General features: G+C 62.9%; 5 protein-coding genes across 8 annotated transcripts; 4 read left to right on the forward strand and 1 right to left on the reverse strand.

Moving 5' to 3' along the window:
- Nucleotides 1–117: 117 nt before the first annotated feature.
- On the forward strand, nt 118–811 carry MRPS12 (mitochondrial ribosomal protein S12). Its single transcript, XM_052668205.1, has 2 exons — nt 118–327; nt 399–811. The coding sequence occupies exons 1-2, from the start codon at nt 279–281 to the stop codon at nt 755–757; spliced, it is 408 nt and encodes a 135-aa protein (XP_052524165.1). The 5' UTR covers nt 118–278; the 3' UTR covers nt 758–811.
- An 87-nt stretch (nt 812–898) lies between these two features.
- Nucleotides 899–4,170, forward strand: SARS2 (seryl-tRNA synthetase 2, mitochondrial). Of its 2 annotated transcripts, XM_052667687.1 has the most exons (16): nt 900–1,193; nt 1,429–1,524; nt 1,619–1,648; nt 1,741–1,881; nt 1,961–2,015; nt 2,121–2,184; nt 2,260–2,365; nt 2,463–2,510; nt 2,599–2,707; nt 2,889–2,934; nt 3,036–3,123; nt 3,206–3,318; nt 3,408–3,501; nt 3,616–3,708; nt 3,813–3,878; nt 3,985–4,170. In XM_052667687.1, exons 1-16 carry the CDS (start codon nt 942–944, stop codon nt 4,150–4,152), a joined length of 1,569 nt encoding a protein of 522 aa, XP_052523647.1. In that variant the 5' UTR covers nt 900–941; the 3' UTR covers nt 4,153–4,170. The 2 variants fall into 2 exon arrangements, with proteins under 2 accessions (XP_052523654.1, XP_052523647.1); XM_052667694.1 differs by lacking the exon at nt 3,985–4,170 and having other exon boundaries at nt 899–1,193; nt 3,430–3,501.
- A 104-nt stretch (nt 4,171–4,274) lies between these two features.
- On the reverse strand, nt 4,275–6,562 carry NFKBIB (NFKB inhibitor beta). Its single transcript, XM_052668178.1, has 6 exons — nt 6,264–6,562; nt 6,064–6,169; nt 5,472–5,691; nt 4,969–5,057; nt 4,616–4,870; nt 4,275–4,521 (listed from the first exon to the last, which is right to left on the reverse strand). Exons 1-6 carry the CDS (start codon nt 6,488–6,490, stop codon nt 4,474–4,476), a joined length of 945 nt encoding a protein of 314 aa, XP_052524138.1. The 5' UTR covers nt 6,491–6,562; the 3' UTR covers nt 4,275–4,473.
- Nucleotides 6,563–6,968: 406 nt separating this feature from the next.
- Nucleotides 6,969–9,630, forward strand: SIRT2 (sirtuin 2). 2 transcript variants are annotated; one of them, XM_052668168.1, is made up of 14 exons: nt 6,969–7,068; nt 7,159–7,221; nt 7,293–7,451; nt 7,525–7,631; nt 7,746–7,802; nt 7,873–7,941; nt 8,023–8,152; nt 8,255–8,314; nt 8,429–8,484; nt 8,574–8,650; nt 8,766–8,817; nt 8,923–8,990; nt 9,245–9,311; nt 9,407–9,630. In XM_052668168.1, the coding sequence occupies exons 1-14, from the start codon at nt 7,053–7,055 to the stop codon at nt 9,590–9,592; spliced, it is 1,167 nt and encodes a 388-aa protein (XP_052524128.1). In that variant the 5' UTR covers nt 6,969–7,052; the 3' UTR covers nt 9,593–9,630. The 2 variants fall into 2 exon arrangements, with proteins under 2 accessions (XP_052524128.1, XP_052524119.1); XM_052668159.1 differs by having other exon boundaries at nt 7,024–7,221.
- Nucleotides 9,631–10,460: 830 nt separating this feature from the next.
- Nucleotides 10,461–16,957, forward strand: HNRNPL (heterogeneous nuclear ribonucleoprotein L). Of its 2 annotated transcripts, none has more exons than XM_052667668.1 (13): nt 10,461–10,595; nt 11,233–11,351; nt 11,421–11,658; nt 11,832–11,917; nt 12,142–12,238; nt 12,325–12,397; nt 14,643–14,714; nt 14,815–15,095; nt 15,193–15,314; nt 15,391–15,592; nt 16,383–16,440; nt 16,525–16,653; nt 16,757–16,957. In XM_052667668.1, the coding sequence occupies exons 3-13, from the start codon at nt 11,434–11,436 to the stop codon at nt 16,813–16,815; spliced, it is 1,404 nt and encodes a 467-aa protein (XP_052523628.1). In that variant the 5' UTR covers nt 10,461–10,595; nt 11,233–11,351; nt 11,421–11,433; the 3' UTR covers nt 16,816–16,957. The 2 variants fall into 2 exon arrangements, with proteins under 2 accessions (XP_052523628.1, XP_052523637.1); XM_052667677.1 differs by having other exon boundaries at nt 16,558–16,653; nt 16,757–16,956.
- Nucleotides 16,958–17,163: the final 206 nt, after the last annotated feature.

Raw genomic sequence — 17,163 nt, forward strand, 5'->3', positions numbered from 1 at the left:
CATTGCAACAATCCCCGCCCCCTCAATGCTATTGGTCCCGCCGAGCACCCAAGAGGGGGGCGGGCACGTGGGAGAACTCAACCAATCGCAGGGAGGCTGAGCGAGATTGGCGTTGGCGCTGACCAATCACTGCGCGGAGGAAAATCCGCACGGCGCAGAGGAGAGCGGTAAGATGCCGGCCGTGTGAATTGCCGCTGCGATCGCGCTTTGCGCCCCGGTGCGGAGAGCTTTAACCGCGTGTCCCCCGCAGGAGGCTGGAGGACTGTCCATCCCACAGGATGTCGCTCTGCGCTGTACTTAGGACCGCAGCCTCGCTGCGCGGCTGCGGTGCGTACCGCCGGTCCCCGTCCTCTCTGAGCCGTCCCGCTGCCGCTGACCGCCCCTTTTTATCCCTACAGTCTTCGGGTCGCCGCCGACCGCTGCCATGGCTACGCTGAACCAGATGCACCGGAAAGGCCGGCCCAAGCCGCCGCCTCCCAAGCTGGGTCCCACCTTCGGCCGCCCGCAGCTGAAAGGGGTGGTGGTGAGGAACCTCATCCGCAAACCCAAGAAGCCGAACTCAGCCAACAGGAAATGCGTGCGGGTGCGGCTGAGCAACGGGCGGGAGGTGGTGTGCTTCGTGCCGGGCGAGGGCCACAACCTGCAGGAGCACCACGTGGTGCTGGTGCAGGGCGGCCGCACGCAGGACCTGCCGGGGGTGAAGCTGACCATCGTGCGGGGGAAGTACGACTGCGCCCACGTGCAGAAAAAGAAGTGAGCGCGGCCGAAGGATCCTTGCTTATACGTTTATTAAAGTGCTGCGTTCCCTGAACGCTACGAAGTGCTGTCCTCACCCGGGGGGGGATGGGGGGAAGGATCTTGGGCGTGGGCGTGGCTCCACTTCCGCCGAATGTCTCCACTTCCGCCACGTGACCACCCTCACTTCTGGAGGACTGTCCAAGATGGCGGCGCCCAGGGCGCTAGCAGCGGCGCGGCGCGCTGTGGCGGTAGCAGCACGCGGGCGGCGCTCAGCGGGAACCGGAGCCGCTCCGCGGGGTCGGGCGGAGCGGAGCCGACTGTACGAGCACGTGCGGGAGGGGCTTAGCGCGCGGCCGCAGCTCGATATGGCGGCGCTGAGTGCGCACCCGGCGGAGGCCGCGCGGGAACTGGAGCGGAGGAAAGGACCGCTGAGGGAGGGCGAGCTGCGTGAGATCGTGAGCGGGAGAGGCGGGGGGCGTGGCCTGTGGGTGTAGCTGCTGAGCATTGGGGGGCGCGGCTTTGTGGGAGTGGGCGGGGCTGCTGAAGGTTGGGGGCGTGGTCTGTGGTAGTGGGCCGGGCTGGCGGAGCATCACGGGGGCGTGTTCTGTTTACGTGGGCGGGGGTCTATGGGCAGGGGGTGGAGCCTATAGCGTGCTGGGGGCGGGGTTTCGTGACAGTCCCCGCCCACAGCTGCAGACCTGGGCCCGCCTGGAGGAGGTGCGTGCGGCCATCGCCCGACTCGAGGCCGAGAAGGAGGAGGTGGCGCTGGCAGTGCACGCCCTGGTGGTGAGCCCCCCCCCCCTCCTTATAGAGCACTACGGTACTCTATGCTCTCCCCTCCCCCCTGTCCCCCCATCTCACCCATTTTCCCTTCCCACAGACCACCCACGCCAAGGACACGCTGCATGCGGTGAGACCCTCAGGATGGTTGCTCTGGATTCCCCCCAGCCCCACGTTGCTGGGGAGGTGATGTGGCCACCACGTGGTCCCCCATTCCTTCAGGTCCCCGAATACGCAGCGCAGCGGGAACGGGGCCGTGCGGTGAGGCTGCAGCTGAGGGAACTGCTGGCAGAGGAGGCAGCGTTGGATGAACGCTTCTACCTGCATGCCTTGCAGCTGCCCAACAGCACCCACCCGGCAGTGGTGAGCAGGGGAACGTGGGGAGGGGGGGGGGGGATGCTGCAGATGTCCTGATCAGCCCCTGCTTCCCTTCCTCCTGCAGCCCGTCGGTGATGAGAGCCAGGCCCGCGTGCTGGAGGTGGTGGGAGAGAAGCCAGGTGGGGGCGAGCTGGGGATGGGGATGGAGGGACGGGCAGCACAGAGTGGGGTGGATAACAGGAGGGGGGGTCCCACAGCTAGAAAGGCTCCCTCTGTCCCTGCAGCATTCGACTTCCAGCCTAAGGGCCACCTGGAGCTGGGTGAGGAGCTGGACATCATCCGCCAGCGGTGAGTCCCTCCCCAGACACAGGGCTCACTCACTGCAATGTCGCCTCCATCCTGGTGACGGCTGTGTCCCCGCAGGAGGCTGTCACACATCTCAGGTCACCGCTCCTATTACCTGTGCGGGGCAGGCGCGCTGCTGCAGCACGCCTTGGTGAACTTTGTGCTGGCCAAACTGGTGCCCAAGGTATGGAATCGAGTCCAAGGGAACCCTGTGTCCCTCCTGCCAACCTGTGGGGCCTCGTGATCCCCCCCGGCCCCCCACATCTCTCACTGCACTGCAGGGCTTCCTGCCCATGACGGTCCCTGATCTGCTGCGCGGTGCCGTCTTTGTAAGTGCCACTCCGTCCCTGCACTGTCCCTGCTGTCCTCCTCACCACCAAGTGACTTCCCTGTGTGTCCCCCCCCCCCTTCCCCCAGGAGGGCTGTGGGATGCAGCCCAACATCACCCCATCTCCCGTGTACTGCATCGACCCGGCTCGCTTCGAGGACCTGTGCCTGGCTGGCACCTCCGAGGTGGGGATTGCAGGTGAAAAACAGGGCACGATTTCCAAAATGGGGGAAAAAAACAGGAAACGGGACAAAGCTTGGGATAAACGGTTCAGAACGGGGCAAAATGAGAGTGGGACTTATCAGGAAAGGTCATAATTAAGACAGAACGAGGTCAAAAATGTGCCCAGACCCCTCAGTTGTCTCCTTTTCTCCTGCAGGTTACTTCATGGACCACGCGGTGCGGCTGCAGGACATGCCCATCAGGTACAGCAGCAGCAACTGCGGGGATGGGATGGAGGGCAGGGGGGTGGGGGGTGTTTGTGGGGGGTCTTCTGATCGTTCCTTGCTCCCCCCCCCCAACACAGGATCGTCTGCTCCAGCACATGTTACCGTGCAGAGACCGACACGGGCCGAGAGCCCTGGGGCCTTTATCGTGTGCACCAGTTCACCAAGGTGGGATGGGGGAGCTGGAGGTGGGGCATACAGGAAGGCAGCAGATGGGGAGGGGGCTTTCGGGACCACCCTGTACTCACAGGTGGAGATGTTTGGGGTGACGGCAGCAGAAAGCGGAGCCGAGAGCGAAATGATGCTGGATGAATTCCTCACGCTGCAGAAGGAGATTTTTTCAGAGCTGGGGCTGCATTACCGGTCAGTTGGGGTGGAGGGGGGGCTCAGTTTGGATCCTGTCCCTCAAATCCACGTCCCAATGGAGTCCCCATCCCCCCCCCACCCCGCAGTGTCCTGGATATGCCCACACAGGAGCTGGGACTCCCAGCGTACCGCAAGTTTGACATCGAAGCCTGGATGCCGGGACGGGGCAAATATGGGGAGGTGAGAGCAGCCAGGAGGGGGCTGCACCCCCCTTCCCTTCCCATTGCTGAGACCTGGGGTCCCCGTGGCTGTTTGGGGGGGGGTCTCTATGTTCTCTATGTTGCCTCCCCCAAGATCTCCAGCACCTCCAACTGCACCGATTACCAAAGCCGGCGGCTGAACATCATGTACAGCGATGGGGCTGGGAAGCTGCACCACGCACACACGGTGGGTGCTGAGCCCCCCTGCACCCTGGGGGGATGGGGGGGGGGAGGGGCCACGAGACCCCTGAACTCCTCTGCCCTCCCCTCCCCATTCCTTCCTTTCCCCAGGTGAACGGCACCGCCTGTGCCGTCCCCCGGCTGCTCATCGCCCTTCTGGAGTGCAACCAACAGCCGGTGCGTGGAAGGGGCTTTACTTCATTTGGATTTGAGGGGGGGAGGAAGAAGGGGAAGCACAGCAGACTGATGCTTCCCCCCCCCTTCCACCCCCTCCTTCCACCAGGATGGCAGCGTCCGTGTGCCCCCCGCCCTGCGGCCTTTTGTTGGTCAGGATGTGATCGAGCGGCCCCCAGCCCCGCTGCTGCGTTACATCGGCCCCAACCAACCTGGGGGGGGGGGGGCAGGGGGGGCCACGTGTCCCCTCCTAAATGCTCGTGAGGCCCTGAAATAAATAACGCTTCTATCTCTATTCTGAGAGCCACGTCTTTGCGTTCTCCCCTCACCACGTAGCAGCTGCCATCCCCGCGCCTCTCCAGGCAGCAATGTGACAGCAGGGCCTTCAAGGGAGCCACATTTGGGGGAGGGGGGGCAATTGGGGGGAGGGGGGAACTGCCCCCCCTTTTTATTTTAAAACAACTTATATAAATCCTCTACGCTATACCCAGGGAAAAGGAGAAGAAAGGGAGCACAGGGAGCCTCCCAAAGTCCAGCCCATGCCTTCGGGGGACCCCGATAAATAAGGGGGGGTGGCTGCAGCTCCAGGGGCGTCCCCTCAGTCCGCACAGCGACCGCTGTTGATGACGATGTCGTCGTATTCCTCCTGGGGGGGATGGAACGAAGGAGGAGGGGTAAAAGCAGCGCTCAGACCCCGAGAGGCCGCTCGGTTTTCAGGTGGGGCTTTGGGGGCTACTTACACCACTGCTGTCCTCCTCCTCGCTGTCTTCGTCCTCCTCACTGTCCTCAGAATCGCCGGAGCTGTCAGGGGCACCGAAAGCACGCAGCAGTTGGGGCAGGCGGGGATCAGGGCGAAGTCGGGCGCTGTAAAGGGGGGTGCGACCCCCGTAGCCCCGTGCCGCCGGGTCAGCGCCCGCCCGCAGCAGCAGCTCTGCCATCTCCAGGCTCTGTGCTTCCACCGCCAGGTGCAGGGGGCTGCGGCCACAGCTCGGCTCCTTTGGGGGTGCAGGGAAGGGTAGGAAATCAGGGCGGGGAGCACAGGAAGGCCAGCGTCCTTTTAGATCCCCCCTGCCCGCCCCCTTTCTGTTCTCACTGCTTTGTTGGAGTCGGCGCCGGCACGCAGCAGCAGCTGCACCAATTCCACGTCCTTCCGAAGAATGGCAACGTGCAAGGGGGTGTAACCTGCAGAGGGGGACATCGCAGTGCCACCACCGCGTCCCAACCCCGCAGCCCTGCTTGAACGCTGCACTGCAGCCCCAGTATGTCCTGCGTTGCCTCTGTTTCGCTGCAAGGCACCTCAGCGTCCCCGTGTCGCAGCCCCAAATGCTGACACCACCTCCCTGTCGCATCCTCAGTGCCCTGTGCGCCCTCATACTGCATCCCCAACGTCCCCAGAGCACTTCAGCCCCCCCTCCCCGGCCCTTCAGTCATCTCTAAGCACCCCCCCGTGTTCCAAGCTACGCTCCCCTACTGCACGCTTAACATCCCTCCAACATCCCCACAAAGAAACCCCGCCGTTCTCCTCCTCCCATCGTTCTCCACGTGCTCCCGAATGCCTCGGTCCCACACGGCTCGCTTTGGACTCCCCCACCTTACCATCATAGTTGACGCTCTCCAGCTGCGCACGCTCCTCCTCGCTCAGGGGGCAGCCGAGACCCCCCAGGAGGTGCTGGGCGCAGTGGGGCTGCCCCTCCCGGCACGCGAGGTGCAGGGCTGTGTGACCCCCACGTTCCTGCAGTCCCAGCCCCGCGCCCGCCGCCCGCAGCTTGCGCACGAAGCCGGGCAGCCCCAAGATGACAGCCAGGTGCAGGGCGGTCTGCAAGAGAGAGAGGAAATCAGTCAAGGTTGGGAAAGGCCCCACGGATCACCGCCTGACCCGGGCAGTCGCCCTCACTTCAGGAATCGCCTGGGCTGGTGCTTGGTGCTGGGATTTTGTGTTGAGGGACACAGTTTAGTGAGAGCTACTGGTGATGGCGGACGGTGGCACTGGGTGATCTTGCAGGTCTTCTCCAACCTTGGTGTTTCTGCAATTCCTTTGCCTGCCCCCAGACAAGGGGTTCATCCCCCCAACCCCCCCCGTCTGCTGCACCCAGCCCAGGGATCAGCCCCAGCCCAGACAATTGCCCCACAGCCCGGGGGTCGCCCCGGTCTCTCTCTAACAGCTCCAGGCCCCCCCGGCTGCCCTCACCTGCCCGAGGTCGTTCTGCAGATCCATGTAAGCAGTGCCTGCCGCGCGCTGCAGGATGGAATCCAGGAAAGCCTCGTGCTCGTGGATGACCGCGAGGTGCAGCGCTCTGTGGTGGGGGTTTGGGGGGGGGTTCGGCCTCAGCTCAGCGGCCCCGATCACCGCCCCCCCGTCCCCCTTCCCCCCGCTGCTCCTTCACTCACGTATCGCCGTCCTCGCTGACGAAGCTCAGCACGTGCCGCAGCCACACCTCAGCCTCGGGCTCCGGGGCCTCCGGAGGAGCCTCTTCGGGAGACTCCGGACCCGGACCGGGGCTGTGGGACAGCGGTGCCAACTGCCCTTCTCCCAATGAGCCCAGCCCGCTGTCGTACCACTCGTCTCCCTCCGTTCGCTTCGCATCGCCGGACGGCGCGGCCCCCGCGGCCGCCATCAGCCGGGCCGCGCTCAGGGCCCCGCCACCACGGGCCCAGCGCCGCCGGGCCGGGAAATCCCCGCGGCCCGGGAGGGGGGGGAAGCAGCGCAAGGCCCGCCGGGACGCGTAGTCCAGAGAACACTTCCGGGAAATAGAGAGGCACGATGGGAGTGGTAAGTTCCTTCAGCCAATCAGCGCTGCCCGCGCGAGGCATGCTGGGAAGTGCGGAGATCGATGGCTGTAGCGAAGAGCATGCTGGGAAGTGCGGCGGTCTCAGACAATCAGCAGAGTTCACGCGGGGCATACCGGGAAGTGTGGCGCTTCCAGCTGGTTAGAGCCGCCTGCGCAATGCATCCCGGGAAGCGTGGCGTCTTCAGCTAATCAGAGAAACCGGCGCTATGCATCTCGGGAAGTACAGCTGTCTCAGCCAGCCAGCGCCGTCCGCGCAGAGCATCCCGGGAAGCGTGGCGCCTTCAGCCAATCAGCACCACCCATGCCGGGCATACCCGGAAGTTTGGAGTCTTCTGCCAAACAGTGTAGACGCCCCACGGCATGCCGGGAAGCGCTTCCAGGAGCTCCCATGTCCGGAGCGGACGGTAATGGCGGTGCTAATGGTGGTGGCAGTGGCGGTGCTGAGGCTGGAGGGTCCCTCCGGCCCTCCGTGACGCCCCGTCCCACCTCCGCAGCTCCCCCTCCCGGGGCTGAACCCGACGCTGAAGCTGAGGGCGGCTCCACGGAGGATCCCGATAGTGAGTGTGGGGTGCGGAGCCCGGCCGGGCCGGCGGGACCCCGTTGTGATTCCTCCCGGTACCGCCCGCAGTGGAGCTGCTGCGAAACCTCCTGGCACGGACGCTGGGGTTGGGCACGGAGCCGCCGGAACGCGTTTTGGATGAGCTGTCGCTGACGGGAATCGCCCGGTTTATGCAGAGCGAGCGCTGCCGTCGCGTGGTGTGCATGGTGGGCGCCGGGATCTCCACGGGTGAGCAGAACCGGGGGGGGGAGGCGGAGGAGTGGCAGCGTTTATGGTAACAACCCCCCCCCCCCCTTGGCAGCCGCCGGGATCCCCGACTTCCGCTCACCTGGAACCGGGCTGTACGCCAACCTGAGCCGCTATGAACTGCCCTACCCTGAGGCCATCTTTGACATCTCCTATTTCAAGGTTTGGGGGAACTTGAGGCTGAGCGCCCTCTGAGCCCCCCCTCAGCACAGCACCGGGCCCTGAACCCCCCACCAGACTCTGATCACCCCCCTCCCCCCCCCACTTTTCCTCCAGCAACACCCAGAGCCTTTCTTTGCATTGGCTAAGGAGCTGCTCCCAGGACAGCTGAAGGTAAGAGGTGATTCTTGGGGGGTTGGACACCATATACCCCCCCTCCCCGTGGTTCCTCTCTCTCCCATAGCCCACAGTTTGCCACTACTTCATGCGGCTGCTGAAGGAGAAGGGGCTGCTGCTGCGCTGCTACACACAGGTGCACCCCCTTTGCTGTGCCCCCTTCCCGGAGCTGAGAACACCCTTAAATGCTGTCCCTATGACTTTCCCTCTCCTACAGAACATCGACACGCTGGAGCGTGTGGCAGGGCTGCAACCTGAGGATTTGGTGGAGGCTCACGGCACCTTCCAAACTGCACACTGCCTGCGTTCCTCCTGCCGGCATCAGTATGACCTGAGTTGGGTGAAAGGTAACGGCGGGAAGGGGGAGATTGGGGAGGGGAGGGATGGGGGAGGGTCTCGTGTGCACCTCCCACCCCCCTGCTGAGCTGTGGTGCCCTGTTCTGTCACAGAGAAAATCTTCTCGTCCCTCGTCCCCAAGTGTGACAAGTGCCAGAGCGTGGTGAAGCCAGGTGAGGCGAGGAGATGGTTCTGTGCCCCTCCTGAATTAGGGGTGATAAGGGATGGGGGTCAGTGCATCCATCCCCCCCTCCCCCCATGCCGTGATGTTCACCTGTTTTTTCCAGACATTGTATTTTTTGGTGAGAACCTCCCATCTCGCTTCTTCAGTCTTCTACAGTCGGTGAGCGCTTGTGGGGAGGCGGGGGGGCACGATGGAGATGGGGCTGGGGGGCCACAGTTGTCTCTTTGCCACCCCTTCTGTCCCCACAGGACTTCCAGAAAGTCGATCTTCTCATCATCATGGGCACTTCGCTTCAGGTCCAGCCCTTCGCCTCCCTTGTTAGCAGGTCACAGCCCCCACCCCGAAATGCGCCACGTTCCCCCCTTCCCTCAATGCATCTCATCCTTCCTGCGGCGTCTCAGCTCCTCAGTTCTCTCATTGTTCCCAATTTTGTGTTTCAGGGTCCCTGCCAGCACCCCCCGGCTCCTCATCAACAAGGAGAAAACGGGGCAGGTGAGGGGAGATGGGGGGTAGGGGGGGTGTATAGGGTTGCTGAATGGCGAGAGGGGGCAATTGCCACCCTCCCCCCCAGTCTCATCAGCTCCTCATTGTCCCCAGAGTGATGCCTTCATGTCCCTCATGGGCTTCGGCTGCGGGATGGACTTCGACTCAGACAAAGCCTACAGGCAGGGACTGGGGGCGGGGGGGCCTGGGGGGACATTGGGGGCACAGGAGGATCCAGGGATGAGGGGTGGGGGCGTAGGGTCCGCAGGCACAGCAGCTGGGGTGAGGGTGCGTGTGGGGAACTGAGGGCTGTGGCCTTTCCTTGTATTTTAGGGGGTCACTGAGGGGCTGCCCCTTCCTCGTGTGCCCCCTTTCCCCACACGCTTTGTGTCCCCCCCATCTCTGTGCCCCCATATTCTTCTGCCCCCCCTCCCAGGGATGTGGCCTGGCTGGGGGACTGCGATGAGGGCTGCCTGGCACTGGCAGAGCTGCTGGGCTGGAAGGTGAGACCCCAAAATACAGCAACACGTTGGGGATTTTCCCCCCCCCTTCCATCCCATGAGGGTTCACCTCCCACCCCTTCTCTCCCACCCCACAGAAGGAGCTGCAGGAGCTGGTGAGGAAGGAGCACGCCGCCATTGATGCCAAGGCAGCCCAGGAGGACACGAGCAGCACCTCGGGGGGTGACCCCAAATCCCGGAGGGGCCGCGCCGATGGCTCAGGGGGCCGCACTGAGAGCAGTGGAGCTCCCAGCAAACACCAGGCAGATGGCAAAGAGCCGTAGAGAGGAGGATGGGGACATTAAACAGCAGCGCAGACGTAGCCTGGCTTTGTGTATTTTTGGGGTGGGGGTCCCTATTGCCGTTTTTGTGCCCCTGTGGGGTCTTTGGGGTGGGGGGTCCTGGGATGCAGGGACACTCAGTGGTGGGGGAGGGAGGGGGGCAGGGGGGGAGTTGAACCCCCAGCCTGGGCTCTGGAGGACCCTTGGGGGGCTCTGAAGGGTTCTCAACTTACTGGGGGGGAATGCCAGTCTGGCCAATCCCAGCGCGGGGACAAAGTTAACAGGCAGGAGGATTGGCAAATGAGATTTGCGCACGCTTGGGGTGGTGACGTGCGGGAACGAAGCCAATCAGGAGCAAGGGTTGTTGAGCGGCGTGTCCGTTGACCAATAGAGTGTCGAGGGCTTACCGAAATGCCTTCTGGGAGCCGCGGTGAGCGGTCTGAAGAACCGATCTGAAGAAGAAGGCGGAAGCTCCGTGCGGACCAAGACGGGGGGCGGGGCCAAACCCAGACGAATGTCTGAGCTAGCCAATCACTTCGGTGGGCGGGAGAATGAAAGGATGTAGTGGCCAATGGGATGCATTGCCCTCTCTGACAGGCAGAAGCGCGGCCGAACCAGGGACGGGCTGGCAGGCACGCAAGGCCAATCGCTTTGGAGGGCGGGGATTTCGGCTGAGCGGCATCGCGGCCAGCCAATGGAACGAGCGCTCCGCCTGAGTGGCGTGGGGCCCGCCCAATGGGGGCGTGGCGGAGGCGGTGCGGCGGAGCGGGGCGCCATGTCGCGGCGGCGGTGGCGGGGCCCGCAGAGCGCGGAGGGCAGCGGCCGAGGGGGCGAGATGGGCAAAATGGCGGCGGGCGGGGGCGGCGGGGGCGGCTCGGGGAGGTACTACGGAGGGGGGGGCGACGGAGGCCGAGCCCCGAAGCGTCAGAAGACGGAAAACGCGGAACCGCCGCCTCATGGGCCTGGAGGACCAGGGGGGGGCGGCGGGGCTGGGGCCGGCGGAGCGGTGAGAGGGGGAAATACTGGGGAGGGGGTCCGTGGGGTGTTGGAGGGGGCAGGGGCCGCCCACTGTTCCTGTAGGGGTGGGAGGGCCACGTGGGCAGGGGGGCGCTTAGGGTTAGGTTTAGGGTTGAGGGGTTGGGGAACCCAGGGGGAGGTGCTTAGGGGGGGAATTGTGGGTTGGGTTCGGGATTGGGATTGGGTTAGGGGGGGAATTAGGGTTATGGGGGTTGAGTTGAGGGTTAAGGGGGCTTGGGTTTGGGGGGGAAATAAGGGTTTGGGGTCAGGGTTGGGTTTAGAAGGAATTTGGGGGGGTTCGGGGGTTGGGATTGGGTGGGGGTTACAGTTCGGGGGCTTAGGGAAGGAATTAGGGTTTGGGTTAGGGGGCAAGTAGGGTTTGGGTTAGAGGTTGGGGGTTTGGTGTTGGGCTAGGGGTTAGGGTTGGGGGCAAGGGGGGGGAATTAGGGTTGGGGGGGAATTAGGATTTGGGGTAGGGTTTGGGGGGTAGGAGTTATAATTAGGGGTTATGGGGTTGGGTGGGGGTTAAGGGGGGTTGGGGTTGGGTTAGGGTTGGGGTCCCGGTGTGCCTTTGGTAGCTGTGATGGCTGCATTCTGAGCCAAGTTTTCCCCACGTCCCCTCCCAGGAGAACTACGACGATCCCCACAAGACCCCCGCGTCCCCCGTGGTTCACATCCGGGGGCTGATTGACGGCGTGGTGGAGGCCGACCTGGTGGAGGCCCTGCAGGAGTTTGGTCCCATCAGGTGAGTTGCAGCAGCCCCGTGGGTCGGTTCCCCTCCCGCAGCCCTGAGCTCCGGTCCGCTTTGCTGCAGTTACGTGGTGGTGATGCCCAAGAAGCGACAGGCCCTGGTGGAGTTTGAGGACATCCTGGGTGCCTGCAATGCTGTCAACTACGCGGCCGACAACCAAATCTACATCGCCGGGCACCCGGCTTTTGTCAACTACTCCACCAGCCAGAAGATCTCCCGCCCTGGGGACAGCGACGACTCCCGTGGCGTCAACAACGTTTTGCTCTTCACCATCCTCAACCCCATCTACTCCATCACGACGGTGAGCGGGGGGTTCGGAGGGGCCTCTCAGTGGTCTTAAATCTGCTTTTCCTGTTCCTTTGCCCCGTGCTCACGTAGCCCGTGGGGTTTTTTTTCCACGTGGGCGCATCGTTTTGGGGTTCTGGTGGCAGTGGCTGTGCCTCGTGCGGATCCCTCGCCTCTGTTTCCTTGCAGGATGTGCTCTACACCATCTGCAACCCGTGTGGCCCCGTGCAGAGGATTGTTATCTTCAGGAAGAACGGCGTCCAGGCCATGGTGGAATATCCTTTGGTGCCTCAGAGCGTCTCCATTCTGCCCCGCTGCCGTGGGGTCGCTTGGAACGGCTTTAAATGCAGCTCCGCGGCTGCGCGGCCGTGCTTCTGGTGCTGCTGCAGGGCGGGTTCAGTGTAGCTGTTCCCTGGCTTTGTCCGTGATCGTTCCCACGTAGAGAGAACCTCCTCGCAGCCCTGCTCACTTTGCAGCCTTCTCCCTTAACGCTGCGAACGTTTGACTCGGTGCAGAGCGCGCAGCGAGCCAAAGCATCCCTCAACGGGGCCGACATCTACTCGGGGTGCTGCACGCTCAAGATCGAATACGCCAAGGTGAGCAGCCGTGCAGCGCAGCGGCCCCCGGCGAGCTGCCGCCGCCGCTCATCCCTCTGTCCGTCCGTCTGTCTGTCTGCCCGCAGCCCACGCGCCTGAACGTGTTCAAGAACGACCAGGACACCTGGGACTACACCAACCCCAACCTCAGCGGACAAGGTAATGTCCCTGCAGCGCTTTGTCCCTTCGCTGCCGTCGGGTACAGCACTCACAGCTCCCACCTTCACGTCACGCCACGTTGCTGCCGCGCCTTCACCCCAGAGCCTCCTGTAGGGCCGGTGGTGAGGGGAGAGCTGGGCTGAACCCCCAGCCGTGAGCTCCGGGCTTCTCTCGAGGCTCTTGCTGCATCTCGCTTGTCGGGAAGCGTCGGCGCGCGGCCCTGCGAGCGAGGGAAGTCTCTGCACACCCAGTTTTCCTTGATGGGGGGAGGTTTTGAGGCGGTTTTTGGGGGTTTTTTTTTTGTTGGTCGTTTTTTCAATTCTCTCCTTGAGGAGCCTCTGTTGGTTTGGGGGGGAAAAAGAAAAAGTGCCATTGCTTTGTAGCCCTTCCCATCTCGGCGCTGAGCGAACCGGGCTCGCGTCCCCTCCGTCCCCGAGCGACCCCTGAGCAGAGGGGCGGCTGCTTCGTGTCTGCGATCGGAGGGGAGGGGGTTTCATGGTGGGTTCGGGGGGGTTTTAGCGCCGACTCGCCCCCTTCCTCGGGTGCCGAAGCGAGCAATGGCAACACACGACATCCCCAGAGCACGGGCAGACCCTCCTCCAAGGTACATACGTAGATGTGCAGAGCGGTCGCAGGGCCGTGCATTGTTGAGCTGCATCCAGGCTCGCCTGGCAGGCGGCTGGGAACGGGGAGGGGGTGCAGTAACGTGGCCTTTCCCAGCTCCAAGCACATAAACCCGGGGACCGTTCTGCGGCGGAAGTCCCGAATGGGCCGTGACCTGCCTCTGCACATTCCTCACACCATCACACAGTGTAGAAAAACAAAAAAAAAAACAAAAAAACCTCACTGGAGAAAACACGCAGCATCCAGAAAAACAAGCAGCAGCTTGAGCTCATTACATCAAGAACACCACACCGTGGCCCAAGGACTCTACAGCACAGAGAGAAAGAGGCGCAGCATGCCACAGCAGACACTACCTTTACTTAAACCAAACCAGAGTGAATCCACAGAACTAGAAAACACGGCCCAGAGGGTCCTGACCACGAGCCCAGCAGCGCTCTTACGGAGAACGGAGCAGAGCTGAGGCCCTCCAGCCTTAGGATTGCTGTCAGCACGGTTTGGTTTGGGAGGGCAGTTCTTTGCTCGCACAGTTTCTCCTGCAGTCCTCAGCTGCCAGCATTATCAGCGCCGAGCGGAGAGCAAAACCAAACCACCCCAAGGGCACACAGAGCCCCATGAGGCCGTAGCTGGGGCCGCTTTTGGGCCGAGACACATTTCCATTACAGAGGAGACACGCACACGGAAAGAGCTACACAGAGCCAGAAGCACCATTCTGTTACAGCCCCACACAATTCAGGAGTGAAACACGGAGGAACACTCTCATTTATCACACCTTTATGTCCTCTCTCGGCACCTCTCGAGGACAGACAGCACAGCTGTGAGACGTTTTTTTCTTTTAAAGATTTGGCTTTTTTTTTTTCTTTCTTTTTTTTTAAGAAAGATTGTAGCGGTTTTGTGCCTTTGACCTGTGTTTATGACTCTGAAACCATGTGATGCAGGGTCGCAGTGTATGTTTGATGGGACGCCATCTTTCAGAACTGTGCTAACTCACTCTTGAAGCGTCCAATGGTAAGAGCCATGCAGAACTGTTGTATGACAATGGACTTTGTACTTTGCACTCCCGCTGTAAGTAGCCCCTTTTCCATCTCTGTCGTGGAACGAGCCGCACGGATCTCGCGCAGAGGGACGAGAAGAGCAACTGTTTGGTGCCGTGGTGGTGATGCCGTGTCTGTGACGGGTGCTGACCCGACTGCTGTCGCTTTGCTGCCTGTCTCAGGGCGGGGAGATGTCTTGCCACTTGATTTCCGTAGATGATGACGATGATGATGATTTCGGTTTTGTTTTTCTGTATGTTAACCATTAATTGTTTGACGGCTCGATAGAGAAACCCAGCGGCGTCCCGGAGCCGGGGGGGGGGCGAGCAGCAGGTGCTCCTCTCCTGGTGACAGGAGGAGACCTGGTGGTCTCCTGGTCCTGGGGGGGGGGAGGTGGGGAGGTGGGGAGGGGTAACGGTGGGCGGCGCTGCCCAGCAGGCGCCATGTCAGCAGCCCCAGCTCCGTCACCTCCCCGGGATCCTTGGGCAGCCCCCGAGGCCCCCGGGGAGGCTGTAGGGACTCGGAGGGGCCCCGTTTGCCAGCGGTGCCCGCGCTCTGCGCCGCTCACCCCCTTCACCTTCTGACTGCAGGAGACCCTGGAGGCAACCCCAACAAGCGCCAGCGGCAGCCCCCCCTCCTGGGAGACCACCCTGCGGAGTACGGTAGGCCGCTGCGGAGCTGGGGGGGTGGGTGTGGGGTCATCAGCCCCCCCCCCACCCTGCCCCGGGGTCCCCAACCCTGTCCCTGTGCCCCCCTCCCCAGGAGGACCCCACGGCGGATACCACGGGCATTACCACGACGAGGGCTACGGCCCCCCGCCGCCCCACTACGAAGGGAGGAGGATGGGACCCCCGGTCGGGGGGCATCGCCGGGGGCCCAGCCGTTACGGCCCCCAATATGGGCACCCCCCACCCCCACCGCCGCCCCCCGAGTACGGCCCTCACGCCGACAGCCCTGTGCTGATGGTTTACGGTTTGGATCAGTCCAAGATGAACTGCGACCGCGTCTTCAACATCTTCTGCCTCTACGGGAACGTGGAGAAGGTGAGCTCTTGGGGGGCAGCCCCCCCTTCCCCCTCTCCTCCCTTCCCCTCTCCTCCCTTCCCCCTTTGCGCTGTGTGACGCCGGGCGCTGTCGGCAGGTGAAGTTCATGAAGAGCAAACCGGGGGCAGCCATGGTGGAGATGGCGGATGGATACGCCGTGGACAGGGCCATCACCCACCTCAACAACAACTTCATGTTCGGGCAGAAGCTGAACGTCTGGTGGGCGCTGGGTGTGGGTAGGGGGCGATGGGAGCAGCGCCGGGGCTTCGTTAACCCCCCCCTTGTGCCCCTGCAGCGTCTCCAAGCAGCAAGCCATCATGCCGGGGCAGTCTTACGGGCTGGAGGACGGCTCCTGCAGCTACAAGGACTTCAGTGGGTCACGCAACAACCGCTTTTCCACCCCTGAGCAGGCGGCCAAGAACCGCATCCAGCACCCCAGCAACGTGCTGCACTTCTTCAACGCGCCCCTCGAGGTGACGGAGGAGAACTTCTACGAGGTGGGCCGGCCTTTCTCTGCATGCGGGGCCGTTTTCTGTATTCTCCTTGGATTTGGGGCCACACGCACGCCCCGTTTTTTCAATTCCTGTGTGTCTTCAACCCATTTGGGGTTAAACACGGAAAGGAAATGGGATCCTGGGCTCCATCAGCAGAGGGGTGGCAGCAGGGACGGGGAGGTGATCGTCCCCCTCTGCTCTGCTCTTGTGAGGCCCCATCTGCAGCTCTGCATCCAGGGCTGGAGCCCCCAGTGCAAGAAAGACAGAGAGAGCTTGGAGAGGGTGCAGGGGAGCCATGAAGATGATCAGGAACTGCAGCACCTCCACTGTAAGGACAGGCTGAGGGAGCTGGGCTCGTTCAGCATGGAGAAAAGAAGCTGGGGGGTGACCTCAGTGCAGCCTGCAGTGCCTAAAGGGAGCCTGCAGCCAGGAGGGGAGTCAGCTCTGTGCAAGGGTTGGTAGCAGCAGGACGAGGGGAAATGGTTGGAAGTTGAGGGAGGGCAGCTGGAGGTTGGATGTCAGGGGAAGTTGTGTGCTGTGAGAGCGGTGAGGGGCTGAACAGCTGCCAGAGAGGCTGTGATGCCCCGTCCATCCCTGGAGGTGTTCAAGGCCAGGTTGGATGGGGCCCTGGGCAGCCTGGGCTGCTGTGAAATGTGGAGGTTGGTGGCCCTGTGTGTGGCAGGGGGTTGGAGCTTCGTGACCCTTGAGGTCCCTTCCACCCCTGGCCATTCTGTGATCAAACACCCCCAGCTTTCCCCTCTGATGGCTTTTTTACGTGCTTTCTGTCCCTTAGATCTGCGATGAGCTGGGAGTGAAGCGGCCGTCCTCCGTCAAGGTTTTCTCTGGCAAGAGTAAGTGTGTGTGGGCAGGGAGCGGAGCGCGGGAGCTCCCTGCCCCGCGGGGTGGGCAGGACGGGGCGGCACGGCCGCCCGCAGCCCCCGGGCTGAGGAAGGCTCACTCCTCTGCAGGCGAACGCAGCTCCTCGGGGCTGCTGGAGTGGGAATCCAAGAGCGACGCACTGGAGACCCTCGGCTTCCTCAACCACTACCAGATGAAGAACCCCAGTAAGTGCCCCCCCTTCCCCCCTCCCCCCCCATTGCTCGCACACGACCCCCAATAATCTCCCTTTATTTTTTCCTCCCCTTTAACCCCATTTTCTCCCTGCAGACGGGCCCTACCCCTACACGCTGAAGCTCTGCTTCTCCACCGCCCAGCACGCCTCCTAAATGCGCCCCCCCCACCCCAGGGGCCCCCCCCGGCCGGACCCTGCCCTCTATTTTTTTGTTTTTTGTTTTTTCTTTTTTTTTTTTTAAAAAAAACACAGAACAGTCACAGTAGAGGCTGCCTGCAGGGGAGGCCGTGGCGGTGCCCTCCCCCCCACCCCCTCCCCATTTCCCCTCTTCCCCCCCCCCCCCTATCATTTTTAAGGAGAACGATTGTACGTGTGACCCATCCCCGTGTTGTAACCCTCCGCCCCCCCAATCCCCCCCCCCCCCTCCCCGCTGCTGGGTCCCCGGCGCCTTTCAATAAACTGTTTGGAAACAGCTGCTTTTCCCAGCCTTTAAAGGGGGGGG

This window comes from Tympanuchus pallidicinctus, unplaced genomic scaffold, assembly GCF_026119805.1.
Source record: "Tympanuchus pallidicinctus isolate F22 unplaced genomic scaffold, pur_lepc_1.0 scaffold101, whole genome shotgun sequence".
NCBI classification, from domain to species: Eukaryota; Metazoa; Chordata; class Aves; order Galliformes; family Phasianidae; genus Tympanuchus; species Tympanuchus pallidicinctus.

Bases quoted from the DNA above. Each gene is read 5' to 3' on its own strand.
- MRPS12 (XM_052668205.1), top strand. From the start codon at position 279: ATGTCGCTCTGCGCTGTACTTAGGACCGCAGCCTCGCTGCGCGGCTGC. The intron at 328-398 runs GTGCGTACCGCC...TTATCCCTACAG, and splicing joins AGCCTCGCTGCGCGGCTGCG to TCTTCGGGTCGCCGCCGACC.
- SARS2 (XM_052667687.1), top strand. From the start codon at position 942: ATGGCGGCGCCCAGGGCGCTAGCAGCGGCGCGGCGCGCTGTGGCGGTA. The intron at 2,935-3,035 runs GTACAGCAGCAG...CCCCCAACACAG, and splicing joins CTGCAGGACATGCCCATCAG to GATCGTCTGCTCCAGCACAT. The intron at 3,879-3,984 runs GTGCGTGGAAGG...TCCTTCCACCAG, and splicing joins TGGAGTGCAACCAACAGCCG to GATGGCAGCGTCCGTGTGCC.
- NFKBIB (XM_052668178.1), bottom strand. From the start codon at position 6,490: ATGGCGGCCGCGGGGGCCGCGCCGTCCGGCGATGCGAAGCGAACGGAG. The intron at 5,692-6,063 runs GTGAGGGCAGCC...TCTCTCTTGCAG, and splicing joins TGCAGAACGACCTCGGGCAG to ACCGCCCTGCACCTGGCTGT. The intron at 5,058-5,471 runs GTAAGGTGGGGG...CCCCCTCTGCAG, and splicing joins GGAGAGCGTCAACTATGATG to GTTACACCCCCTTGCACGTT.
- SIRT2 (XM_052668159.1), top strand. From the start codon at position 7,053: ATGTCCGGAGCGGACGGTAATGGCGGTGCTAATGGTGGTGGCAGTGGC. The intron at 7,803-7,872 runs GTAAGAGGTGAT...TCTCTCCCATAG, and splicing joins TGCTCCCAGGACAGCTGAAG to CCCACAGTTTGCCACTACTT. The intron at 8,153-8,254 runs GTAACGGCGGGA...GTTCTGTCACAG, and splicing joins TGACCTGAGTTGGGTGAAAG to AGAAAATCTTCTCGTCCCTC.
- HNRNPL (XM_052667668.1), top strand. From the start codon at position 11,434: ATGCCCAAGAAGCGACAGGCCCTGGTGGAGTTTGAGGACATCCTGGGT. The intron at 11,659-11,831 runs GTGAGCGGGGGG...GTTTCCTTGCAG, and splicing joins CCATCTACTCCATCACGACG to GATGTGCTCTACACCATCTG. The intron at 15,096-15,192 runs GTGAGCTCTTGG...CGCTGTCGGCAG, and splicing joins TCTACGGGAACGTGGAGAAG to GTGAAGTTCATGAAGAGCAA.